The 24636-nt window shown below is 38.4% G+C and overlaps 2 protein-coding genes and 1 long non-coding RNA gene across 5 annotated transcripts; 2 read left to right on the top strand and 1 right to left on the bottom strand.

Annotated features, from left to right (window-relative positions):
• Nucleotides 1-681: 681 nt before the first annotated feature.
• On the bottom strand, nt 682-23776 carry LOC136262890 (scavenger receptor cysteine-rich type 1 protein M130-like). Its single transcript, XM_066057307.1, has 4 exons — nt 23596-23776; nt 3655-3844; nt 2299-2447; nt 682-2245 (listed from the first exon to the last, which is right to left on the bottom strand). Exons 1-4 carry the CDS (start codon nt 23684-23686, stop codon nt 2013-2015), a joined length of 663 nt encoding a protein of 220 aa, XP_065913379.1. The 5' UTR covers nt 23687-23776; the 3' UTR covers nt 682-2012.
• Nucleotides 16979-19346, top strand: LOC136262889 (zinc finger MYM-type protein 1-like). Its single transcript, XM_066057306.1, has one exon. It carries the CDS (start codon nt 17586-17588, stop codon nt 19173-19175), a length of 1590 nt encoding a protein of 529 aa, XP_065913378.1. The 5' UTR covers nt 16979-17585; the 3' UTR covers nt 19176-19346.
• LOC136262893 (uncharacterized) lies at nt 19711-21909 on the top strand. 3 transcript variants are annotated; one of them, XR_010704386.1, is made up of 10 exons: nt 19711-20398; nt 20545-20588; nt 20639-20816; nt 20866-20925; nt 20977-21161; nt 21201-21352; nt 21403-21483; nt 21535-21622; nt 21676-21733; nt 21785-21909. It is a non-coding gene; the product is annotated as an uncharacterized lncRNA (long non-coding RNA). The 3 variants fall into 3 exon arrangements; XR_010704384.1 differs by having other exon boundaries at nt 19724-20398; nt 21212-21352; XR_010704385.1 differs by having other exon boundaries at nt 19725-20398; nt 20866-20921; nt 21212-21352.
• Nucleotides 23777-24636: the final 860 nt, after the last annotated feature.

The raw sequence follows: 24636 nt of genomic DNA, 5'->3' as shown, positions 1-24636 counted from the left end.
ATATGTGCTGTCAGCAAGAAGAAATGCGACAGAAAGGAGGATAAAGGTAAGTCCATGATGCACACAGTGTGCATACTGTGGTATGCCAGGCACCTGTCAAGCTGAAGCAACATCTAACAGTGAAAAAATCAAGCCCATTCATAGCGTTAAGTTAGCCATTATTGACTATGCTTGTCTGAAAGCATAAGGCAGGCAGGCAGGCAGTTAATCAGTTAGGCCCAAAAGTGTCTTTATAGAGTGGCCAAAAGTGCTTCCAACAAATTCCTACAGAACTTTTAAAAAAATTGTTTAGCAGAAGTTTCTACTAACCAATACCATGAAGGTATTGTGAGGCTGTCAATATTTTTTTTGTGAGAAAGTGCAAACCTCCATGATCCCTAATATACACTACCAACGTACTGTATGATCTAACTATACATAGTCCTTGCAATACTTGGCTTAAGTTGCACACATTATGGTATTATGTACAAGTATCATGATAGCTACACATTTCCTAGAAACACATATATGTTTGTCCTCCCACACCCACTACAGGAAATAGTACTTTTGCCAGCCTGGATGTGAAAAATCCAAACATGGTATATACATGGGAGTACACTGGAATGTGCATTGCTATGACATTAAAAGCACCTTTAGCTACAATATTACTTCTTCACCACTCTGTAACTAGGTAAATAGAAATTCAAGGAAATAGCTAGGGCATTGCTGAAACAGGCAACAAACAAGAACATACAACACAGTAAAGCACAACTATACAGGTATAATACAACTGATTGTTACACTAATACTAGACAGATGCTAACAGCATCGTGGGGCAAGCCTGAGTGTATATTTTTGAAGTATTGATGGCAGTGAAAAATACTGAGGAATTCTGTTTCTCAAAGACAAAGCATGCCAGTGTGCACTACCTCTTTGCTGCTGGATTCATGTTGTTGTCTGCAGAATATAATTTAGGCATGTGCTTATCATTAGTGCATCTTCTGCAAATATTCATGACATCAACAGATATAGAGGGAAAACGTTCCATACACTGAGACTGAACAACATGAAGATGGTAAACTTAGCAGGCTGTTATGAAATTCACACATCTTTCTAATGATGGCAGGATCATTAAACGAAGGAAGTTCCTGATTGAAAGGCGTCGCAATTTGCAGAGAAGGTTGGGGTGTGCTAATGTGTACATCAGTTTCTGGTTCTTTCAAGTCTTCTCTGCTCCACTCTTCGACACCGGATATATTCACCGTTATTTCTATGCCTTCTACTTTCTGCCTCTTCAGGAGTTTCTGCATCCCTTCTGAGCCTGTACTGCTCCCTCCTATGTCGAAGACGTTCGTCTGTATCGATATCCATCACTCACATGGCATAACAGTAATCTACACCAATAACTCTCGTGATATGAACCATTACACATACCAAATATGGCTATACGTCCCCATTATGCACTTGTCAATTTCATGCCCCACTCCCCCACCCCCGGGCGTCCCCACACCCCAGGTGGGGATTTGACATTGCTTCTTGCCCCCACCCCTGGGGCAATTGACAGTTGTCCAATTCACTGACCGATTTTTGGTAGTTGCATTTCTAAACAATAAAGTCGCACTCGCTATAATTTTACTAGCTACAGGTGTATACCAGGCTATTTATACTAGCCACATGCATGAAATATACACTTAGTCAACCTTGAGGTGTTGTCAAATCCCCTACTATGAGAGTGGGGACATAGTGGGGATTTGACAGCCGATTTTGCCCCAGTAGTGGGGAATTTGACACCACGATTTGTCAAATCCCCTGTATTCCCCACCCTCCCCGGGGGTGGGGGGTGGGGCATGAAATTGACAAGTGCATTACACATACCAATTATGGCTAAGCAGTAATCAGATTACTAAATAGTGTGGGGCTCGCTCAGGCTCGCCCCAAATAGTGCTGACAGATGTTATCCACCATATAGAACACACAGGTAGCTAGCTATATGCAGAAACAATAACACAATTATGTGTTGCTATAAATTTATGTCAGGAGGTGCAGTTCATACAGTGACATAGAGACATTGTACCATCTACAGTTAGAGTGTCTTCATCACCACCACTGCTTTGTTGCTCTATACGTATATAGGAATGTCTTTTCTTACGAACTAATATACAGCAGATGCACCCACTGACAGCAATGAACAGCACTAATAATATAGCTCCTCCAGCACTACCAGCAATGATAATCCATAGCTTGTCATCATCTTGATCAGTTATAGCTATACAATTTGATAATAATACCTTAAATGGTAGTAGCACTATAGCCACTTACAGCAAGAGATACCAATATCACGTGAATGTGTTGTACAGTATCGTGTACTAGGAACATGGCACGATTCAAGAGTACAATTGTATAGCACTTTCTCATCTCCATCACATCCTGTATAACATACCGCAATGGACAAGTTGGTTGGAGGGAAGCTAATAATAAAATAATAAGTATCTTTCACACATGTTGCAGGTTATAATACAAACTACCATTTATCATGAGTTGTACATATAGTGCATGCTTATAGAAAAAGGCTATATATGCTCTCTGAACTGCTTATCATGTAATCCACTCTATATGTGTGTATATATATTATAGATCTATTTTAGGGAGCAGTATTTATATCACTTAGTTGACTATGTTATATATTAACATTACAAACACACACCCCAACATTCAGCTGGTACTCAAGTTGGTTCCATGGTATGACCATTGTATAAATAGCAGTTTAATGCAGTACTTCACTTTTTGTGCATGTACTTGTAATTCAGACAACAATCAAAGGAAAGTTACTGGAAAGAGAAATCTTGTTTGGTTATACACTGTCACTAATACACACTGCTAGCTGTGTACTTTATGCAACACTCACATATTTAATTGTGGGTTTTAATAAGCATGTAGGCTGGCCTTTGGGAGCCTTGGGACTACAGCATTTATAAGATCAAGATAAACATTGGTAGTATTTGTGTAGCTAAAAGTTACAAACAGAAAGATAAAACATCACTGGATGAGATTTTCATGACATATAGCTATAGCACAATTGACATGTAGCTATACTAAAAATTTTTGGACGGAGGGTCAAGCGCCTTCCTAAATTTGCCATTGTGTGTAATTCCTGAGTTGTAAGCTAGTTAGTCATATATTGACAACACTAATAGCTAATCCATTTAAGCACCACGTCCTGTCAAGTGGTGCTTAAACAGCATTATCCATCTCACTAGGTGTTTGCTATCAATCAAAACAGCATTACATAAACCAACCTATGACAATAAAACAACAAACTACCTTCATTTCCAAGTCTACAAGTTCAACTATACATTATTCACAAAACTAAAACCCACAATTGGTTCAGCAAAGTGTTAAATATTAAAGCAGAGGAGATAACAAGTTTCATCAAAGAAATCTGGGAATATCTGGAATGCATTAATGAGAAATGGATGTAGTATATCAAAAATATAAGGGATATCTATTTGATATGACTCTGTTTCTTGTTGATGTATTCCCGGCTGCATGAGCACACAGTTTTTAGCAGTGCTATATGGCATTTATACACCTCTTCTCTTTGAATTAAAAGGTAAAAGTGGTACGTTATATTGCTTGCTGACATCAAAAAAATTTCAGACCATAGTTACAACTCACTGTTGATCACTAAGTAGATTTCCAGTGTGATATCCCAGCTGTCTACATACCACTTGTACAGCATTGCTATTATCATCAAATCCATAGCTGCACACGGTACCCCATGTGCCATCCTCGTCCTGAAACTCTAGTCTACCAGACTTTACACCACAGCCACCATCATCATTACAGATACGCAAGTCACCATAATCTAATATCATAGTGTTGTGACAAGTTATGGCAAGATCATACAGTAATAGGAAGACATGCATAGCCACTATATTCTGAAGGTTTACCAGTCACCAACACTGGTATGATTATAGACAACCAATGGACTAAACTGATGGAATGGACTATACACAGTTGCCAAGACACCCATGTATGCAACCCTTCCTGCATGTGACATGTATTGGACTTTAGGTTTGTTCCTTATAGTGATAATCGACTATAAGCTATGTATCAAGAGGTAATGGCATGTACCATTAAAGAACAAGTCCTGATCATGAATCACATGATAACTGCATGTCAAGCAAAAGCATCTTATGGCTACAGCTGTGCAATACACAGTTGGCTAAAGAATTTCATAGGTACATTATACAATACTGAGGCCAGAAATTAAAATTAACATGTAGATTTTAGTCTACTTATCCCTCCTTTGTAATATGCGTACGCAAGAAATTGTAATACAGCTATAGTATTTCCCACATAACATAAGTGATCATGCTACAAAATAATGAAAACTTTGGTACAGCCTTTTCATATATGCCAATAAACCAGTAATACAGTTTCAATGAGTCAATGAGTTGTGGCAGCATGCATGGCTTATGGCCATGATGTTATGAAAATAATTGTCATTCACTCCGGGCAATTGGAAACAGTGGAAATGGAAACCAGAAACTGAAACTGGAATATCAAAATGAATATGCTAAGTAAAACCTTTGCTTAGAGGACATGACTACCTCTTTACAAAGACCACATGTAATAGTGAGTCTGTCAAGTATATATAATTAAATTCTATGATGCATACTTCAGGACCTCATTAATAAAGCTTTATTACATTGGGCAAGGCATAAGGGTGTAATTTGTGTAGAAAGTTTCATAATTGCATCACAAAATACGTGAAATGCCCATTTTTTTTGCAGTATGCCTAATATGAAGTTTGTCGACATTTATTTTTTGATATAGTACCACTGCAAATCTGACCTTTGGTGACCTTTACAGCCATTTTTACATTGAAACTTTACCATTTATGTATTTATTTCCCTGGGGCATATAACGCCAAATTTGGTCTGGATCAAAAGTTGGTCCGGCCAGACCAGTTTTGGTCAGCCAAAACTGGTCTGCTCGGACCATTCTTGGTATCCAAAACTGGTCCGGCCTGACCAAAATCAGTCCGGGTAAAACCAGGGGCTTCCAAACCAATTTTCAGGTCTAGTGTGAGTTTTGGGATGTAGTCCACCAAACTACATGCAGTATGTAGCTATCATCTTTGTTCACCAAACTGGTCCGGATGAAGCAGGCTTACCCGAGAACTTATAGCTACCACTGGATGTATGGAAGCTTGGTAGGTGCTTAGCCGGATTAAGCTCTTTTATTTTTTCAGATTTGGTGTATACAGCTATACATTATTTTGTTCTGGCTGGACCAGTTTTACTCATTTTCAGTTACATACTTTTTGGTTAACAAAGAGTTGCAGTGCTGGTGCAAGTTATAGCAATCCATTGCAAGCATGCAGACTGACTTACCTCGTGGCCAAGCCCCCTCAGCTGAGCCACACCTCGGTATATGTTGTAGGTGATATCTCCTCTATACACTCTGGCATCGACTATTCAGTTCTACCAATAAAGTGAATCAAACCATAGATCTATATGATCAAACAAAGTTGCTATGTTATGAACCGTACGTGTATTTTGCCCCGTACACGTATGGGGCATCCCATTCACTGTATTGTAGATGTCAAAGGGGAGATCTAATTGAGACCTACAAGATATTGAATGGTTACTATGACATCAACCTTACCTCATTTCTCACTTTGAGTAATACGGATACCACCAGAGGTCACCACCGTAAACTCTTTAAATTTCGATCTCGGCTGCTAGTGAGGCATAATTTTTTCACCAACAGAGTAGTTAATTTGTGGAATTCTCTTCCAGCAGATGTTATTTCTGCACCAACCGTGGCGGCACTATTTAAGAAGAATCTCGATGATTTATGGAGAACAACAAGATATGGGCACTCTCAAAGGCCTGTGGCCTAGCTTGACAGTCTTGTACTGCCAAGCAATTTTTGTCCATTAATAATAATAATAATAATAATAATACGCGTATGGGGTACCCCATATGCGTATGGGGCAGATCACTTGCCTAGTCTCGCATGGCCAGACCACTTTTTCTCGGCACGGCGTTTATCGATTGCATTATAAGCACAGGCGCTTATTATGCAATCGATAAGCGCCGTGCCGAGAAAAAGTGATCTGGCCATGTGAGACTAATCACTTGCCCCATACGCATATGGGACACCCATACGTGTATGGGATAGCTCTCCTTTCTATTTTAGCTACCTGGGTTTGATGGACTGCCATCCCCAGCTCGCCCCAGCCGCATGTGATTTAAAGATGGCACATGTATACAGTATTAGCTACTGACCCTGCCCAGGCCAGTCAGGGGCGATTGTGAGGTTTCCAGAAACTGAAATATTAATTGTTGCAAAAAAATCGAGATGCCTTAAAACTAAAATAGATGTTGCAAACTCATTGGCTGATCTAGGATTTTTGTAAGGGGTTTCTGAAATAATATAAAAGTTCTGAGGAAACCCAGCTAGAAAATTTTGATATTCTAGTAAGTTTTGATATTCTAAAAGATTTTGGGCTACCTTAACTACTGAGCACTTAACTAATTTGTGGCAATGGCTCAAATCCTACTTAAAGTACCAATCTCAGTGTGTCAAAATGCTGTGCAATGTTCTCTCAGGAGTACCACAAGGTAGTATCCGAGGGGCCACCATTATTATCAATGATTTTCCAGAGAGTATTCGCTCTTCAATTCCTTTTCTGTTTGCTGATGATACTAAATGACTACAGATTATCAATTCATATAAACCAAGGACTTAACATCATCTCACTCTGGAGCTGCAACACTAATATTCTTTACAACGAAGCTGAATTTAGCTATTCATGTACAATTCTGGCCAAGAGCTTCAACTCTCCAAACAAAGCATCGCACAAAAAGACCTTGATATGATTACTTTTACTGACAATCTGCAATGGTCAGAACACTATAGCTATAAAATCATTGCAGGAAAAGCCTAACAAACCCTGGGACTTCTCCATCGTACTTTTAGGGACAAACACTATGATCCTAGTGAAAAACAATTATACATTTCTTAGTCAGATCTCAGTTGCTTTATTGTTCTCAACTATGGAGTCCACAGTTAATCAAGGACATAATACACATTCGAATGCATTCAATGCAGGACAATGAAATTCATAATATTAAATCTTTTAACTACGATTTTAAAAACTCGACTTGAGCAGCTACAATTGCTACCACTAATGTACACATACTACTACACATTATGAACTCAATGACTAATGTTTCAGTAAAGTGCCCTAAACAGCTATCTGATCATTAACATTCATTAGTATAAAATTAGCAGTAAGCTAATGAAATAGCTGTAAGGTACAGGTATACAAGATCTGGAAACTCTTGCAAGTTACCGTAGTTCATTCTAATTCACCTTCTTCCATATATCAGCACTTTTATTTCAGCGGAATTGTCAGACTGTGGAACCATCTCAGGGCAGATCTAGGAATTTTTTGAAAGGTATGGCTAAGCCAGACAGGGATAGCCAGACATTAGATGATACCAAGCCTTTTCACAGGGATAGCACTTATATATATATAAGGGGTATTTTAATGCAGATACCAAGTGATAAGATTCATCTAGTATCCATAGCTGTTTGAAATAAAGGCTACATTAGTGTGCAAAGCACACCAACCTAGAGGGTCTGGGGGTACCTCCATTAAATTTTTGAAACTTAGACTCAAAAGGTGGATCTGATAGTGTTTTCAGCTGTTTTTAGTGGAAAATAATGATACTTTATATCATTTACTTTTCCATTGTATCAAGGCTGATTGCAATTCAGTGAAAGCTCAGTTATTCGGACCCTACTTACCCAGATTCTTGCTTAACCGAACTACAGAAATGACTGCTCTATTAGAGTAGTGTCTGTTCTATTAGGATAGTTGAAAATGCATATATTTTAAAAGGCTATTTATACACAGTTTCAGACTTTTCAGACTTATGGACTACCCCTGCATGGTCCCAAGGGGTTTGGATAACTGCATGAGGTTCCACTGTATATGCACTGCGTATCACACATAATATTATAATCTTCATTTGTAACTACCAAGTTTTCATTGTAGCTATAGCTATATACCATTGTTACCTAATGAATCAACTCCTCTTATAGCCATGGAGCTAAATCTGTGATATGGAAACAGGTGTGGCAGTATAGTGGGGGAACTGTGTCAAAGGCTTTTTGAAAATCTAGATATATCACATCAACAGAGTAACCTTCGTCTAAGTGTTTAGTGAAATAATCAAGTACATGAAGTAATTGAGTAGTACACGATCTGCCAGGTACAAATCCAAATTGGTAAGCTGAGAGCAAATTGTTCGATATTAAATGACTGATCTTTAACTCTTTTCGCACACTTACAAAAATGCGAACGCCATATCCGATTGCCTTGAAATTTGGCACACAGAAGGGGGGTATAAAGATGCATCTCTGTACCAACTTTGGCTGGAATACGATAAACAGGAAAAGAGTTATGAGCGATTATTCACGAAAAATAACACTAATATATTGTCACGCCTACAGGGTAAACCACGTATGGGAAGAAGCTGAAAATCGGTGGGTAAATAGGTTAACTATTGAACCTCAAACCTTTTGTGGTTTGAAAGAAATCGAGCTAAAAACCAGGAAGATACAACGATAAAACCAACAGTGTGTAACAATTATGCAATCGAGATTAGCTAATAAAAAACGACTGCTTGCCACGCCTATCAGATAAACCGCTTGGGGTAATGCTTTGAAAATCGCTGTATAGATGGAGCAATCATCTAAAAAAAAATTTAAAAATCATCTTAGAAATAGAGGTGTACCGATAATCGGATCGGCTAAAATATCGGCCATCGATATGGCATTTTTTACCAATATCGGTATCGGTACAGAACAGTAGGAGGACCGATATCGCTACCGATTTTTAGATAGTAGCAATAGTTTGTACATAAATGGATTATGCATTGGTTTTCTACGTTATCCATGTGACTGTTTAGTGCCAGTGGCTTATTGTTCTCTCTGAAACAAACGCTATGCTACGAGAAGCCATATAAATACACGCGAGTCTAGTGTTTGTTGCTGAAAAGCTTATCACAGTCTTTACAAATGAAGCAACTATAAAGTACCTTGCAATAAAAGAAGGGTCAAAGGATAACCAATGTACCAGCTTTCTCACAAGCCATTAGAATACAGAGTAATGCAGAAATATCCGTTTAAGGCTTCATGGGAGTATACATAAAAATGTTTGTGAGTGCCTAATTGTCTGGATTGCACAATAGAAACCCAAGCTGTATACCACCACAGGCAGAGTATAGCATGCACATGTTATTGTAGGGTAGGTAAATGTACACTTTTAACTATAATGCAAATATCGGATCGGCTATAGGTTATTGGCTTCTTCTGGTGGCATCAATATCGGATATCGGTACATGCCAAAAACTCATATCGGTACACCTCTACTTAGAAAGGCTCTTCAATGGTGTAGAAGAACCAGACTTAAAGCCACGGAGTTATAACACGAAATCCAACTTGGTGTAGCAAGTGCGAGATCGAGATACTCTAATAGAGCAGTCATCCTAATAGAGCAGTCACCCTGAAGAGAATTCAAGAGATCAGCTAGAAACAAGTAACCTGTATAGAGATCAGCTACAAACAAGTCACCATGTAGAGAGTTCAGCTACAAACAAATCGCTCTGTAGAGAGATCAGCTAGAAGAAGTTACCTTGTAGAGAGTTCAGCTACAAAGAAACCATCATGTAGAGAGTTCAGCTGCAGAGAGTTCAGCTACAAACAAATCACCCAGTAGAAAGATCAGCTAGAAGAAGTCACCTTGTAGAGAGTTCAGTTACAAAGAAACCACCATGTAGAGAGTTCAGCTACAAACTAGTGACCTTGTAGAGACATCAGCTAGAAGAAGTTACCTTGTAAAGAGTTCAGTTACGAAGTTACCTTGTAAAGAGTTCAGTTACAAAGAAACCACCATGTAGAGAATTCAGCTACAAACTAGTGACCCTGTAGAGACATTAGCTAGAAGAAGTTACCTTGTAGAGAGTTCAGCTACAAAGAAACCATTCTGTAAAGAGCTCAGCTACAAACAAATTACCCTGTAGAGAGATCAGCTATCTTGTAGATAGTTCAGCTACAAACAAATCACCCTGTAGAGAGATCAGCTACCTTGTAGATAGTTCAGCTACAAACAAATCATCCTGTAGAAAGATCAGCTAGAAGAAGTCACCTTGTAGAGAGTTCAACTACAAAGAAACCACCATGCATGTAGAGAGTTCAGCTGCAAACAAATCACCCTGTAAAATAATCAGCTACAAACAAATCACCCTGTAGAAAGATCAGCTAGAAGAAGTCACCTTGTAGAGAGTTCAGCTACAAAGAAACCACCATGTAGAGAGTTCAGCTATATACAAATCACATTGTAGAGAGATCAGCTAGAAGAAGTTACCTTGTAGATAGTTCAGCTACAAACAAATCACCATGTAGAGAGATCAGCTAGAAGAAGTTACCTTGTGGATCGTTCACTACAAACAATTGACCCTGTAGAGAGAGCAGCTAGAATTAGAAGTCACCTTGTAGAGTGTTCAGTTACAAAGAAACCACCATGGAGAGTTCTGTAATAAATATATGTATTAATATATATAATTTGTACATTTACTGATAAAATCAGAAATATTTAAAGTATTTAACATCTGCTTCATCTTTTCTTCTTCCTATGGTAAAGAAAAAAAAGATAGGTTAAAGAAGTCCCAAAGCCAGCCATAGGCCGGCTTTGGGGTATACAAATACAAAAAGAAGTGAAATCTAATCAAAAACAGCCAAGCTATAAAAAAAGAGTGCGGCCCTCAAAAAGGCTATGGTGAAAAAAGATGTAAAATCCAAGGTGGTGGCCAAGAAATGGCTGTGATGGTAGGTTAATGGTAAAAATTTTAATAACGACAATTCAGGAGAATTTTGGTGCCTCTTGGTCTTGGCACAAAATTCACCTGAATTGTTGTTATTAAAATATTTACCATTAACCTACCATCGCAGCCATTTCTTGGCCGCCACCTTGGATTTCACATCCTTTTTCAACATAGCCTTTTTGAGGGCCGTATTATGCTGTTAAACATTGTTTCAAATTAAAGGTGTTGATCTAAGACATAAAAATAGTAGTTCGTTTAGTTTTTGTTGTAGTAAGGGTACAGTGTAACTTGTGAGCTATCTACTAAGTTCCTGTACAACTTATTAAAGTGCATACTGTGCCAAAATTGGAAGCACATAGGCCAGTAGTAGGATGCATAGCTTACCTTTGATCATAGTAGCAGTGGCGCTCATCTATGACCTGTGTCAGTATAATAGTCTGCATTCTATCCACCCGGGCTGGAAGTTGTTCGAACGAACAGCCCCTTTCAGTTGTCTGGAGCTTAGTCTTGACTAACAGGATGAATTAATACAATTTCCACTCGAATACTATCCAATCACCCGCTGATCTCGCCATCCAGCACTGAGTGGCTGAGTCAGTGTGTTCAGAGAACAAGCCATCGAGTATCAGTACATCTATTAAGTAACAAATTTCTTCGTCGATTGCAGTCCATGCATTGGCAAAAGTCGAAGTGACAACTCAGCAGCCTTAATGTTTCACATTCAACACTTGAAATTATAAGCGCCCCACTCTTTCAGCAGCATAAGCATTTTCTGAAATAATTTGTGGTGTCTACAGAAAAGTGTTGATATGGAAAATTAATGCCTCAGTATGGTTTTGATGCTTGAAGAAGAAGACTGGTTGAAGATAAAAGGAAAGACAAGGCGCACAGGACGTACACTCATCAGAATCCCAAAAAGCACATCCCACTGGTGAGTTTGCTGTTGTGGCATAAAATGGTGACTGTGCACTATTCGTTTGGGCTCTAGGCTTGCGACCGTGGTCTGTGAGTGAGTGAGTGAGTGAGACAAAATTTCAAATTTTGGAGATTTAAAAAAAATTCTATATCCAGTCACCGGTAAGTGTTTTCTTGTTTTTAATGCTGTATTCATGTTAGATGGACTAATATTATTCCGTATAGGTGATTTTCATGGTGTATGATGTCTCTAGGATGATTTTTAAAGGTGGAATTTTAGGTGGCGTGCATCATTATCGGGGAGAATTCCTACTTAAATAGTACCACCGTACTGTTTGATAAATGTCATAAGGAGTGGAATTTGTGTGGAAAGTTTCAGAATTATATAATTTTTTTTTGCACAAAACCGCAACAAGATCACCTAATTATACTATGTCAAGTGTGTATATAGGTTCCAGATCTCATAAAAGGTCAATGTCATCTCTGTCCACACTTCACTCAAGTCATCAGACTATACTCATACCATAAATCAGTTAACAGAATGTGTCATACAAAAATGAGGAGGTTTGTGCATGCGAGTGAAGTGTATTGCACTATAATCTGTATCAAAGAAAAATGTACTCTCATAAGATGACCTCAAGTGCCTATTAGCCTAGGCTGGACTTATATCATATTCAATGTACAGAGTTGGTCTTAGTAAAGAAGTGTGGTTTTTGTAAAGAGTTAGTCTTTGTAGAGAGGTTGTCTTTGTAAAGAGATGGTTATTAATAGGTCAATAAGTATGCATGCCTTAGCTATCTTTGGGACCTAATTACATTGTGGTCTTTGTACACAGGTGGCAATTGTATTAACTGTAACTGTGTGATAACTAGCAATCTAAAAGGTCTGCTGAGTTGAGAAAAATTTAATAGACTATCATGAGGCTGAATATGATGGTATTTTCATAGTTATTAGGCCATTTTCAAAGCCAAGAATACTTTTAAAACTATATAACTTGGCTTTCTGAGATTAAATTTCTGTTGCTATTTGAACTGAAAGAAAGCTGGCTCAGAAATTTTAATTTCTGTTTAGGATATTTTGTGTATGAGTACTATTTTGAATACAAGCCTATTCTATGTAAAATTAGCTTCTCAGATATTGAATAGCTACATTATGTATCACAGTGTGGGAGTTTTTGATCGTTGTATATGCAACCATGGAACATCCGGAAAAATTAGACTACGTAAATCTGCCACTTTATAAGGCAGCAGGGAAATTTTAGTAAACTTTTGGAGATTAAACTAAGGACATTTTGGATAGCTTTGTGTACTATTGGCTGTCACTCACAATTTCTGATCTCATAAGAAACCAGACCATAGAAAATATATTGATGGAGTGAATGGGGAAACAGTAGAATGAAAAACACACCAGGGTCAGCAATCTGAAAAATCAACTTTTACAAATCAATCCCCTATCATTGTGAGATGTTCATTGTAGTATCCCATTGCTAGATCCACCATGAAACTGGAGGCATGATTGTTGTCTTCACAGAAACATTGATGTTTGTATTTCGCAAGATGCAACATTTATTTTAACATTTCAAGCTCCACACAAAGGACAGAATAAAATTAGCTAGATATTATTTAGAGTTATTGTAGTTAAAAAGTACGTACAGTAATAAGCAAACGATTCACCAATTTGAGTGGGAGAAATGGTGAAGGTGTGAGCAAAGAGTCCGTGAGGTAGGAATGGGTTCATTCACCCCTTTGGTGTTTCCACCTTTGGGGGAATGGACTACTGTTTATAAGTGAATTGCTTCCCTGCTCTCCTGCTCTGGGAAGAGGGAACGGCCCTGTAGCTTGGTGATGTCTTGGCTGTGGTGCTACATTAGTTTTTCCTTACTGCGGTCTGCTATAACCTGCCTATGTACGTGGAGCTAGATCCATCCGTGGCAGCCCAGTAGTAATTGGAGCACTTGACCCTACAACATCTGAAGGTTAGGTGCTTCCTTCACATTAGTCTAAACATCTTTGTCCAGCATCTTACCATCTGATGCTGTGGCAAGGGTTGCTGGTCACCCCGGGGGAAAAAAAGCTTCCCTTGCCCTGGGTGGTAGGGCAGTTTGAAATCAAAAGTTCGTATTTCTTTGCCTTTTTTTTTAAAGAAAGCAGCCCTAGCTGTGCTGGGTACCAAGCAAATGGTTTGCAGTTACTGTGCATACTTTTAAACTATACAACAACTCTAGATATGATCTGGCTAAGTAGCAACTTTTGCTCGGTCCTTGTTGAGCACGAAATTTTTAAAATAAATTTTGTATATCACAATATACTAAAAACAATATTTCTGTCAAGACAGCAATGGTGCCTCTGGATCTAGCAATGGGATACTACAATGAACATTCCACAATGGCAGGGGGATTGATTTTTAAAAGTTGATTATTCAGATTGTGGACCCTAGAAATGGTTAAACCGTCATAATTATTATGCGCTATGGGTAAAGCCCTCTCTTATTTGCCACCTCTTAAAGACCACACAAATCGATCATTTGACAGATTCTATATGTATGTCATCACCCAAGCATCAAGCTCTATACCAAAATTTAAAAATTGCCAGGGCTGGCCAATTAAATGCCTAATTAAAGCATAGATACTACAATACAGTGTTGGGGGTAATGCATATAGGTAACGCGTTACATAATAATTATTACTTTTGTGGTAATGAAGTAATGTAATGAAATATGCTGTAAAAACAGGTAATATAACTCAAGTAACTTTACTTGCAAATGTAACGCGTTACCTAATTATAAGTAGTGAAGTTATACTGTAACGAGTCTAATAGCTATTATATAATATTATTACTTTAAGTAACAAAGTTACTAATCTCGTTAGTAATCCACTGAGTAACACCTAGTCACTACAAAGTAATGAAGCCTACTGAATGAAGCTTATTCACCAGCTTCTTGCTTATAACCAAGATTTGCACATTGTCCAACAATGCAACCATGTCACGTGATAAAGTGGTAGTTTCACACATGACAGCTTAAGGCTGTGGACACAAAGTAATATAATATGTAATATTATTATAGTTACTTTATTTTATGGGTAATATGTAACTGTAACTAAATAGTTCAGTTGTAAATAATAATGTTATATATGTAACAAGTTACATTTAAAAAGTAACTGTCCCAACACTGCTACAATACATATTATTATATATTCTAGTTGGATGTGGATTTGATTACTGTGAAAGACAGCCATATGGCTGATACAACTCAAACTGTATATATTGCTAATGTACAAACTCAATCATGAGTATACTGAACCGTACACATGTAGCTACTCAGTTACAAATTTATATAATTATTTAATAAGTCAAGAGATGGAGCTTGGATAATATGATAGCCTCACAATAATAAGTAAATAAAAATCATCAAGTTGTCCCATAATTTTATTGTACAACACAGGGGGTGCAACTGCACAACCCCAAACAGCGTTGAAACAGGGACACTACTGCTGACCCGGATGACCTACTGACTATAGGATCCGGACTTGACCAGGATGTGACCTGGATTAATTAAAGCCGAGGCGTGTGATAAGAGCTATGTTTTGGGTAGTCTTGAGCGAGCGAAACTACGTTTTGAGCGTTCGATTCGTGTTGAGTATACAAGTAGTTATGTGATAACTAAGCCGGTAAGTTTATAATTTAAATCAGTCAGTGGGTTTGGTTCCACGTAGCTACTGTGAGTTTACAGACAGCAATTGGGTGTGGCTTCATGCATACCTAGTATTACAATTTTCCGATATGTGACCAAATTTTGGAAAATCACCCATATGGGCGCATTTGATACCTAAAATATTTAATGATCAAATCACAAACTTTATAGTAGTGTAAATCTACTTGTTGATGGTTTTAAGCCATTCTCAATACCTTAAATTACAAGAAAACTCTTGAAATATTTTCAAAACTGCACCCTGCTCTTATTAACAACCCACTAATCATGGAAATTCTAATTATTTCATGCGCGCCCATATGGGTGGTTTTCCAAAATTCAGTCACATATATTAAAGTGGGTATGGCTCACAAAAGTACTTATCCTGCTGCAAGACTAGACTATGTACAACTCGTACAATAATCGATTAGTGGGCGTGGCTCTATGTAAGCTTGCCTACACAGTTTTATGCTACAGACTGCACTTGCTAATAAATGGGCGTGGCTGAGCGTATGTTTGTAACGCGATACGTGGGTGTGGCTCACGAAAAAGCTGCGCGATTAGCGTTAATAAGTTTCGTTTCTCACGTGATCCAATCCGGGATAATCTGTAAACCGGGTCGGACCTAGTCTCGCGTGGCCAGACCACTTTTTTCCGTATATTGGGTGGGGAAAAAAGGGTCTGGTGCAACTCCAATAGCTGTTTACTTCTGAGCCGTCCCCAGACGCTGGGGACGCTAATTGAATAACATTGGTCACAAAGGAGGTGCCATGACGTCAGTAAACCAATGAAGTATTCCTACACTCCTGCTCCGGTTGTGAGTCTTGTTATACGATGAGCATAGGCGTAGGAAGCGGGGGGGCCATGGCCCCCCCAACAATTGGGAAGTTGAAATACAAGACCATGGTTGAAAAAGAAACAAATTTTCACTATCAATATGAAGGGACTAGCTGGTTAGCAATACAATATAATCGAAATATGCGTACATAACTAGCACTCACGATTTTCCTTGGTTGCCTTATTCTGCAATGGCCTCGTCTCATTTTCGTTACGTGGCAACAAGCACCCCTAAAATTATTTTATGCATTATTTGGAATTGCTATAAATAGTGAGTAAATTTATGGAATTTGTGATGGAATCAACAGAAGAGCACCTAGAAGAGCAAGAGGTAACTGTTTGGTGTATATCTGATGGCTTATTATTATTAAATTATATAAACAGGTGTGCTCTATCAAGCCACCAGCTGCCAAAAAATTTAAGCAGGGAACACTTTGTTTTGCTAGCAAACGTTCCAGTGGCAGCACAAATAATGAGCCTTCATCAAGTGTCAGGGGGAAGAGTTCCATTCCTAGTGATAGAAACATTGCTGATCAATTTACTGCTCAGCAAAGTAGCAGCACCACCACTACTACCACCACCAGCAGCACCACCACTACCACCAGCAGCAGCACCAGCACCACCACCACTACCACCAGCAGCTGCACCACCACCAGCAGAGATGTTCAAATGAACAGCATGCCTACTTCTGTGGAAAAATGCTCAGCTAAATGTTGTGAGCTGTCATTAACTCCATTTCAACCCACTAATCCATCTGTGCTTAACAAGTTTCAGCAGCAACAAGGGAAGCGCTGTCGTAACTTTTCACCCAACTGGTATTCTACCTACTCATGGTTGACATTATGCACCACCAAATGCAAAGCATTTTGTGTTTTGTGTCGATACTGTGCAGAAAGCAATCTATTGTGCTTTGCTAAAAAAGGAGATGATGCTTTTGTTAGTAACGGTTTTAATAACTGGAAGAAGGCTCTTGAAAGATTTTCACAACATTCTCAGTCTGATTTGCACAAAGAATCTATTTTAAAAATTCAGCTGATAAACCAAAAGGGTGTTGACACCCTCAACAATGAGCAAATTATGGTTTCACAGAGGAACCATCGACAAATGCTAATTAAGCAGCTATCATCACTGAAGTTCTTATTGAGGTAAGGCCTTGCAATTAGGGGGCATGATGAAATTCAGAGCAATCTTGTTCAATTATTGAACCTCAGAAGCAATGATTGCAGTGAATTAAACAATTGGATCAGAGAACGCAAGTATATGTCACCTGATATAGTGAATGATCAAATCAAATTGATAGCTGATAGTGTGCTAACAAACATTATAGCAGACATTAGAAAAGTGCACTGGTTTTCAATCATTGCCGATGAAGCTACGGATGTCAGTAACAAAGAGCAGTTAACTGTATGCATCAGATGGGTAGATGATGATTTTTGTATATATGAAGACCCAATCGAATTGATTCAACTCCCAAAAACTGATGCTGAAACAATCACTAGGGAGCTGAAAAGTTGTTTGGGTAAGCATGTTTTACCAATTGCTCAGTGTCGTGGCCAAGCATATGATGGTGCCAGCAACATGAGTGGTCACTTAAATGGTGTTGCTGCTAGAATTGAAAAGGATGTTCCAGCAGCTTTATACCTACATTGCTTTGCACACTGCACAAATTTGTGTTTGCAAACAGTAGGTAGGAAATGTGTTGTAGTTAGGGATGCTCTAGATTTAGTTATGGAGATATCCCAGCTAATCAGATTCTCTCCAAAAAGATCAACACTTTTTTCGGATGTACAAAAAGAGCTTGGAGCTTGTTCTGTTTCATTAAAACCATTATGTCCTACACGATGGACTGTTCGTACTGCAGCTGTATCTGCTGTTTTAAGTAATTATTCCAACTTATTAGCTGCTTTAGAACAGATAAATGCTGAAACTCATGATGACTATGGTCGAAAAGCTGGAGGTTACCTTGCTCAGATGGATAAATTTAGTACCTTTTTTGGACTGAAACTAGCTCATTTAATTTTTTCAGGAACAGAACAGCTCTCTTTAACATTACAAGGTAAGGACACCACTATCCAAGAAGCTGTCAATGCTACTGAGTTAGCTGTAAAATATTTGACAAGGCTAAGGTCTGATAGTACTTTTGTTGACTTTTACTCTAAAACAGTAGAAGAGGCTAAAGAATTAACTTCTGACCCTGTTTTACCCAGATATAGAAGACCCCCTCATCGGATTGATGATGGAGAAGCTCCTGTACTGTTTTCTGACCCTAAAAGCTATTTCAAGCAACAGTATTTTGAAATATTAGATCTGCTTGTTAATGAACTTAAGCGAAGATTTCAACAAAAACGAGGATTACCTGTAATGTCAGTCTTAGAGAAAACCTTACTAGACTCTGCAAATGGCAAATTTTGTGCTTTAGAATTACCAGAAGAATTTGATATATACAACAGTGACCTTGATTTATCTCGATTGAAAATTCAACTGACAATGTTGCCTGATTTGATTACAACACATAATACTAACAGTAAGGTGCCAATAAAAAAAGTGACCAATGTAAGAACTATCTGTGATATCATCAATGAACCTGGGAAAGTAATGTTCTCAGAAGTAATAAAGCTTTTAAAAATCTTCTACACTCTACCTGTGACAACTTCAACTGCAGAGAGAAGTTTTTCTGCACTGAGACGATTGAAGACCTTCTTGCGTAGCACGATGTCTCAATCTAGATTAAACCACACATTCATTACATTTATACATAAAGAGCGTACAGATAGTGTTGATGAGAAAGACATTGCTAAGACATTTATATCAGCTAATGATAAAAGAAGAAAATATTTTGGAAATGTTTAACAATAGTAAATGAAACTATCACTGAAAAAAATTTATTTTTAACTGTCTGCATGAGGTACAGTAAAACGATTAACCATGTTACTACAAAGACTATGAAAAATTCAGTCATATGCAAGTAAATTTCCAAAAGACATGTACATCCCGGGGGCACATGGCCTTAGACCCCCTATAACTGAGTTGAATACATATACAAATAAGTCTAATTTGTTTGACTGAAAATTGCTCCAGATCCTATCCATGTGCATATAAATTTCAAAATTTTCCTGGGGGGGGGGGCATGCCCCCAGACCCCCCTAGACTGCAGCTGCTTCGCAGCTGACTGATCCTCAATCAACAGCATGCAGTCCATCTCAATAAGTATAACAATATACAATTACTGTGACCCCCAGTACTTTATATAGCTCATGGCCCCCCCAACTTGAAGATGCTTCCTACCACTGTGAAAAAAGAGGAATATAAGATGGTATATCTAATGGTTTAAACTATACAAATAATCTCAGTATAGTCTTGCATTATACTAACTATCTTATACTTTAGTATAAACCCCATCTTATATTATGGGAAACAGATTATATTTTAGTTTAATACACATTCTTTGTATGGCTTTGTTTACTTAACTAAATGTGATAACTTTTTAGCTTCACCATCAGGTCTCATTATTGTCTCATTTTTAGCTTCACCATCTCATTATAAGCATCTCATGTGACTTAAGTTTTTTTTACTGTACCAAACAAAGTCATGATGATTTTACAATAAGTAGCTACACTTCTGTTAATCACTATAGCTAGCTAACTAGCTATAGCTTCAGTTTGTTGTGATAATTTCATACGCACACATTTTCATATAGCAAAGCATATAATACCACTAAAATTAATTATTCAATCTAAGAGCCATACAAATCTAGATTTTCTTGCACAGTTAGCACACCTGCAAAAGTTCGTAGTAATGCCTGTTTAAAATTGAAGGGGTCAGTGGTGTGCGCATGCGTATTAGGTGCAATTAAGTCGCCATCTTTGTCGCTATTGTTGTATCAGAGGTTGTAAATGTGAGTGATACGACGGTGTATCTCGCGGAGAGAGTGTGCGCGATCGGCGCTATCGTCCAATGAGCCACGATGATAGTTGTGGACCACAACTGTACGTCCCTGCTGGCTGTAGTGGTGAAGTGGCGCGGCCAAGTGGACAATTCCTTCGATGACAGCAATCAAAAACAGCTCTAGATGAGTAAGTATTAGACTAAAATGATAGCTTGTACGATAGGTTTAGCCGTATTAAATTGTTTATTGTGTATTGTATGACAATGGCCTGCAAACGATTCAACTTTGGTGTTGCTGTGTACGTATTACATGTTTTATATCCTGTTATCTCAGCTTATGGCGGATGACGAGTGGACACAGTTCATCAGCCATCAACGGTAAGAGGATACATGGTCTGCTCTTACGATTTTGTATATTATCTCTTCAGAGGTACAGTTTCTTGTCGAACCTCTTAGTTCTACAGGCTGTCAGTGTACAACATCTGTAGTGTTAGTTTCCTTCAATGGCAGCTGCTTCCTTTAAATAATCTGGTAGTGACCATATGCGGACAGTTTTGTTCTGTTTTCACGGAGTTGATCAACGTCATCTTCTAATTACTTACAGCTGTAAGTGCATTAAGCCTGATTGTGTTTTTATTCATTCTCTTTTCAATAGGGTAGAATTACAGACTTGGTCTCAGTTCTAGGAGATTCTTCTTATTGCTAACATCTGTAAGTAAGTACACTGAGAGTGTCCAGTATACAATTTATATTTACCTTCGTTTAGGTTTGTGGAAACTGGTCTCATTTCTTCTGGGAACCGGTCTCATTTCTTTATGTTTTTCACTACTTTTTATCAACAACTGACAGCTGCTACCTTGTCTGGTACTGTAAATGAGTTGAGTGTTTTCAAGAACCTGTTCTGTCTTGTTTGTCCTTATTTCACTGACCATGCTCGTATTGCTAACAAAAGTAAGTTCACTGAGAGTATGCAAATTATATTATATTTAGTCTTGTTTCAGTTGTACTTAGTGATTACAAGATTCTTGGACTTGGTTATCAGTGTATCAGATGCTTCTTGTGAGCTTACGTAACACGTTAGCCCAACAAAGTCACATACTAAGTGGCTGTTTTATGTCTGGTTAGACTCACTGATAACACCTGTAAGTGCACCAAATAATCCAGAATATGAATTATGTTTGCCTCCATTTAGGGTTGTGAGACCTGGTCTTATTAGACTTGTCTTAGATGTACATGGATTGTCGGTCTCAGTTTTAAAAGATTGTTACAAACTGTAAGTACAGTGATTGTTCAGTATACGCATTATATTTACCATCTTTAATAGAGTTGTGGGACCTAGCCGCCGTTCTACATGGTAATACTAGGTTTCCAGACAAGGTCTCAGTTTTATGAGATTCTTATTGTTGCAAACTGTAAGTCCAACGATTATCCAGAATACACATTATATTTACCATCTTTGTATTAGAGCTGTGGGAGACGACTATCAGATTGTCACAGAGTTCTACATAGTGATGATAATACAGGTAATTTGTAATGGAACTTGTGAATTGTATTTACTGTCTTACCTGCTGCAGTTGGATAAAGACTGATAAATGACGAAATTGATTTGATACTGCCATGGCCAAGGAGACATTGATTTACTAGCTGTACTTATTGTGGTTTTAACATATTTACAGAATTAAATTCATTACAAATATAATTATAGGAATTATTTAATTAAGGTAGCCACAGATTATAGGAAAGTAAAAAAGTACAGTAGTATAGTAGCCAATATATGGTTGAAATAGGCTTAGTATAGTCTGATAATACACTGCACTATACTAGTGATTTAATCTCTAATATATGACTGTCTTAAATGTATTCAATAAGCTTGTTATAGTAAAGTCCTAATCTAATAATATATGCTGTACTATTTCATTCCAATACTAACATAATAAGACTGTTATAGACCTTATTATTCTGAGCTTTTTTCACAGTGTACGCCTATGATGAGGATGAACTTTCAAGACGCTATAAAAGAGACATCGGAGCAAATTAAGATTCGTTTAAAGGATAAACAGATCCGAGTTGTCGTCAGTAAGTAAACTAGGGATCTGTTTATCCTTTAAACGAATCTTAATTTGCTCCGATGTCTCTTTTATAGCGTCTTGAAAGTTCATCCTCATCATATAACAAGACTCACAACCGGAGCAGGAGTGTAGGAATACTTCATTGGTTTAACGTCATGGCACTTCCTTTGTGACCAATGTTATTCAATTAGCGTCCCCAGCATCTGGGGACGGCTCAGAAGTAAACAGCTATTGGAGTTGCACCAGACCCTTTTTTCCCCACCCAATACACGGAAAAAAGCGGTCTGGCCACGCGAGACTAGGTCGGACCTGGCGACCCGGTTTCAACGCTGACCCCAAATAATAAGCACGATACATTGTAAAATTTTATGATTGTCTGAATGTTCAGTCCAGAGCCGCTGCATGATCATAAAAAAACTTAGGTGATACGAGAATTCATCTAGGGTAGAGCATTCAATAATTCCATTCGGTAAATTATTCCAGTCAATAATGGTGTGAGGGAAGAAGCTTTTCTGATAATAGTTGGATGATGTTAAAGGTGGAATTAAGCGTCAGGGCTGCCCGGAGAAATTAAGGAGCCCAGGGCAGAGTTTAAGTGGGGCCCCATGGCAGAGGCAAGGAGATTTCCATTCTAAATCACAACTTAAGTCAAAAACCAAAAAAGGGGGGCATTACATGCTGAAAATGACAATAGCTACCCCTCACCAACCATATCTCCTTATTTATAAACTTGCTACACTGCTCCTCTGAAGAATATTGTGACTGCTCTATTAGAGTATCTAGATCTGACTGCTCTATTAGAGTATATCGATCTTTTAAACAGGTATTCAAGGGGCCCTTCGTGGGGCCTCCCGGTGCCCCTTTCACTGAGACTGGGGCCCGGGGCAAATGCCCCAGTTCTCTCTCCCTCCTTCCTGTGGGCGGCCCTGTTAATCGTTGATGGTGTTATAATCATGTATAGTGAGATAAAAAGTGATGCGAGTAATGCTCTGGGTCAGGTGGATCTTGATGTAAAAATTTCTAAAAAAATAATTAATTCTACTATCTAGCTATATGATTAAAGTATTATAGTTACACCTGTCCGACCCCAGCTCACCTGACCCCAAATTCCTGAGACACTGCGTGGCCAGGCTATATGGTTCCTTTGTCACTCGGTTTCTTCCTTACCCAACTGGGCTGATGAAAACAATATAAAAAGCGGTCTGCATGCATGGCCACGTGAGTCGCGAGACTATACCGTCACGGTCACACCGTTTCCCTGTTTGTCTACATTCCCTTACACCTTGCCGATATACACAATACAATTTGTAGCCTACTTGCAATAGCTGTGGAAGCGATGAGCATCACTAAAATAAGCTGCGTGCCTCGCTGAGTGCCAGTGCGGGTGCACGTGGTAATAAATTGCATTTCCAACGAACGTAGTAGTAGTTAGACAGTTACTGATAATGAATTCCAGCAAAACGTGCAGCTACGCAGCGACTCCGACACTCCCACGCACTAGCACTATGACGTATTGCTACGTGTGCATGACCACACATGAGTAACCGTTCACAAAGAGTAATCCTTGATAATAAACGCAAAGCTTTTCTTCTGATGTTCTTTCTAGTGTTCCACAGGGCACTGTTTTAGCCCCCTTGTTATTTCTATTATTTATAAATGGCATCCCTTTACAAGTATACAAAGCAAGATCAGACTATATGCTGATGATGTCATTCTTTACCGCAACATACATATACATTCCATAGAAGACTGTTATGTATTACAGAGAGATTTGATCTTCTCACACAATGGTCACACAAATGGCAGATGATATTTAATCCTAAGAAGTGTGAATTTTTAAGGGATTTCTAACAAAAAGAACATCATACCTAACATCTATTATATTGACAACCACTCAATAAAGGAAGTCACCCATGCCAAATATCTCGGAGTAATATTTGATCAGACCCTTTCTTAGAATGAAAATATAAGCACATAGCAAGCAAAGCCACCAAAGTCAATGCCTTCTTACATCGCAACTTATACCACTGTCCTGTTAATACCAAACTTAACTGTTATAAAGCTATATGGTGAGACCAGTAATAGAGTACGCTTCTCCTGTATGGGACCCCCACACATCTACCAACACAAATCTTCTGGAAGTGGTTCAACGATCGGCAGCAAGGTTATGTTACAAGGACTACTCTAGATTCTCAAGTGTTTCATTAAGGGTGACCTGCAGTTCGAATCCTGGGGTTGGAGGGATTTTTTCCTTACTTTGGCCCCTTTTCTGTAACACCTTGTTTGCTATAAGTTATTGTTTAAGTCTGAGTCCTTGTAACTAGGTTAGGTAATCCTAAGGCTGCAGCACAAGTTGT

This window comes from Dysidea avara, chromosome 8, assembly GCF_963678975.1.
Source record: "Dysidea avara chromosome 8, odDysAvar1.4, whole genome shotgun sequence".
NCBI classification, from domain to species: domain Eukaryota; kingdom Metazoa; phylum Porifera; class Demospongiae; order Dictyoceratida; family Dysideidae; genus Dysidea; species Dysidea avara.
This window is presented reverse-complemented; position numbering and strand designations above follow the sequence as displayed.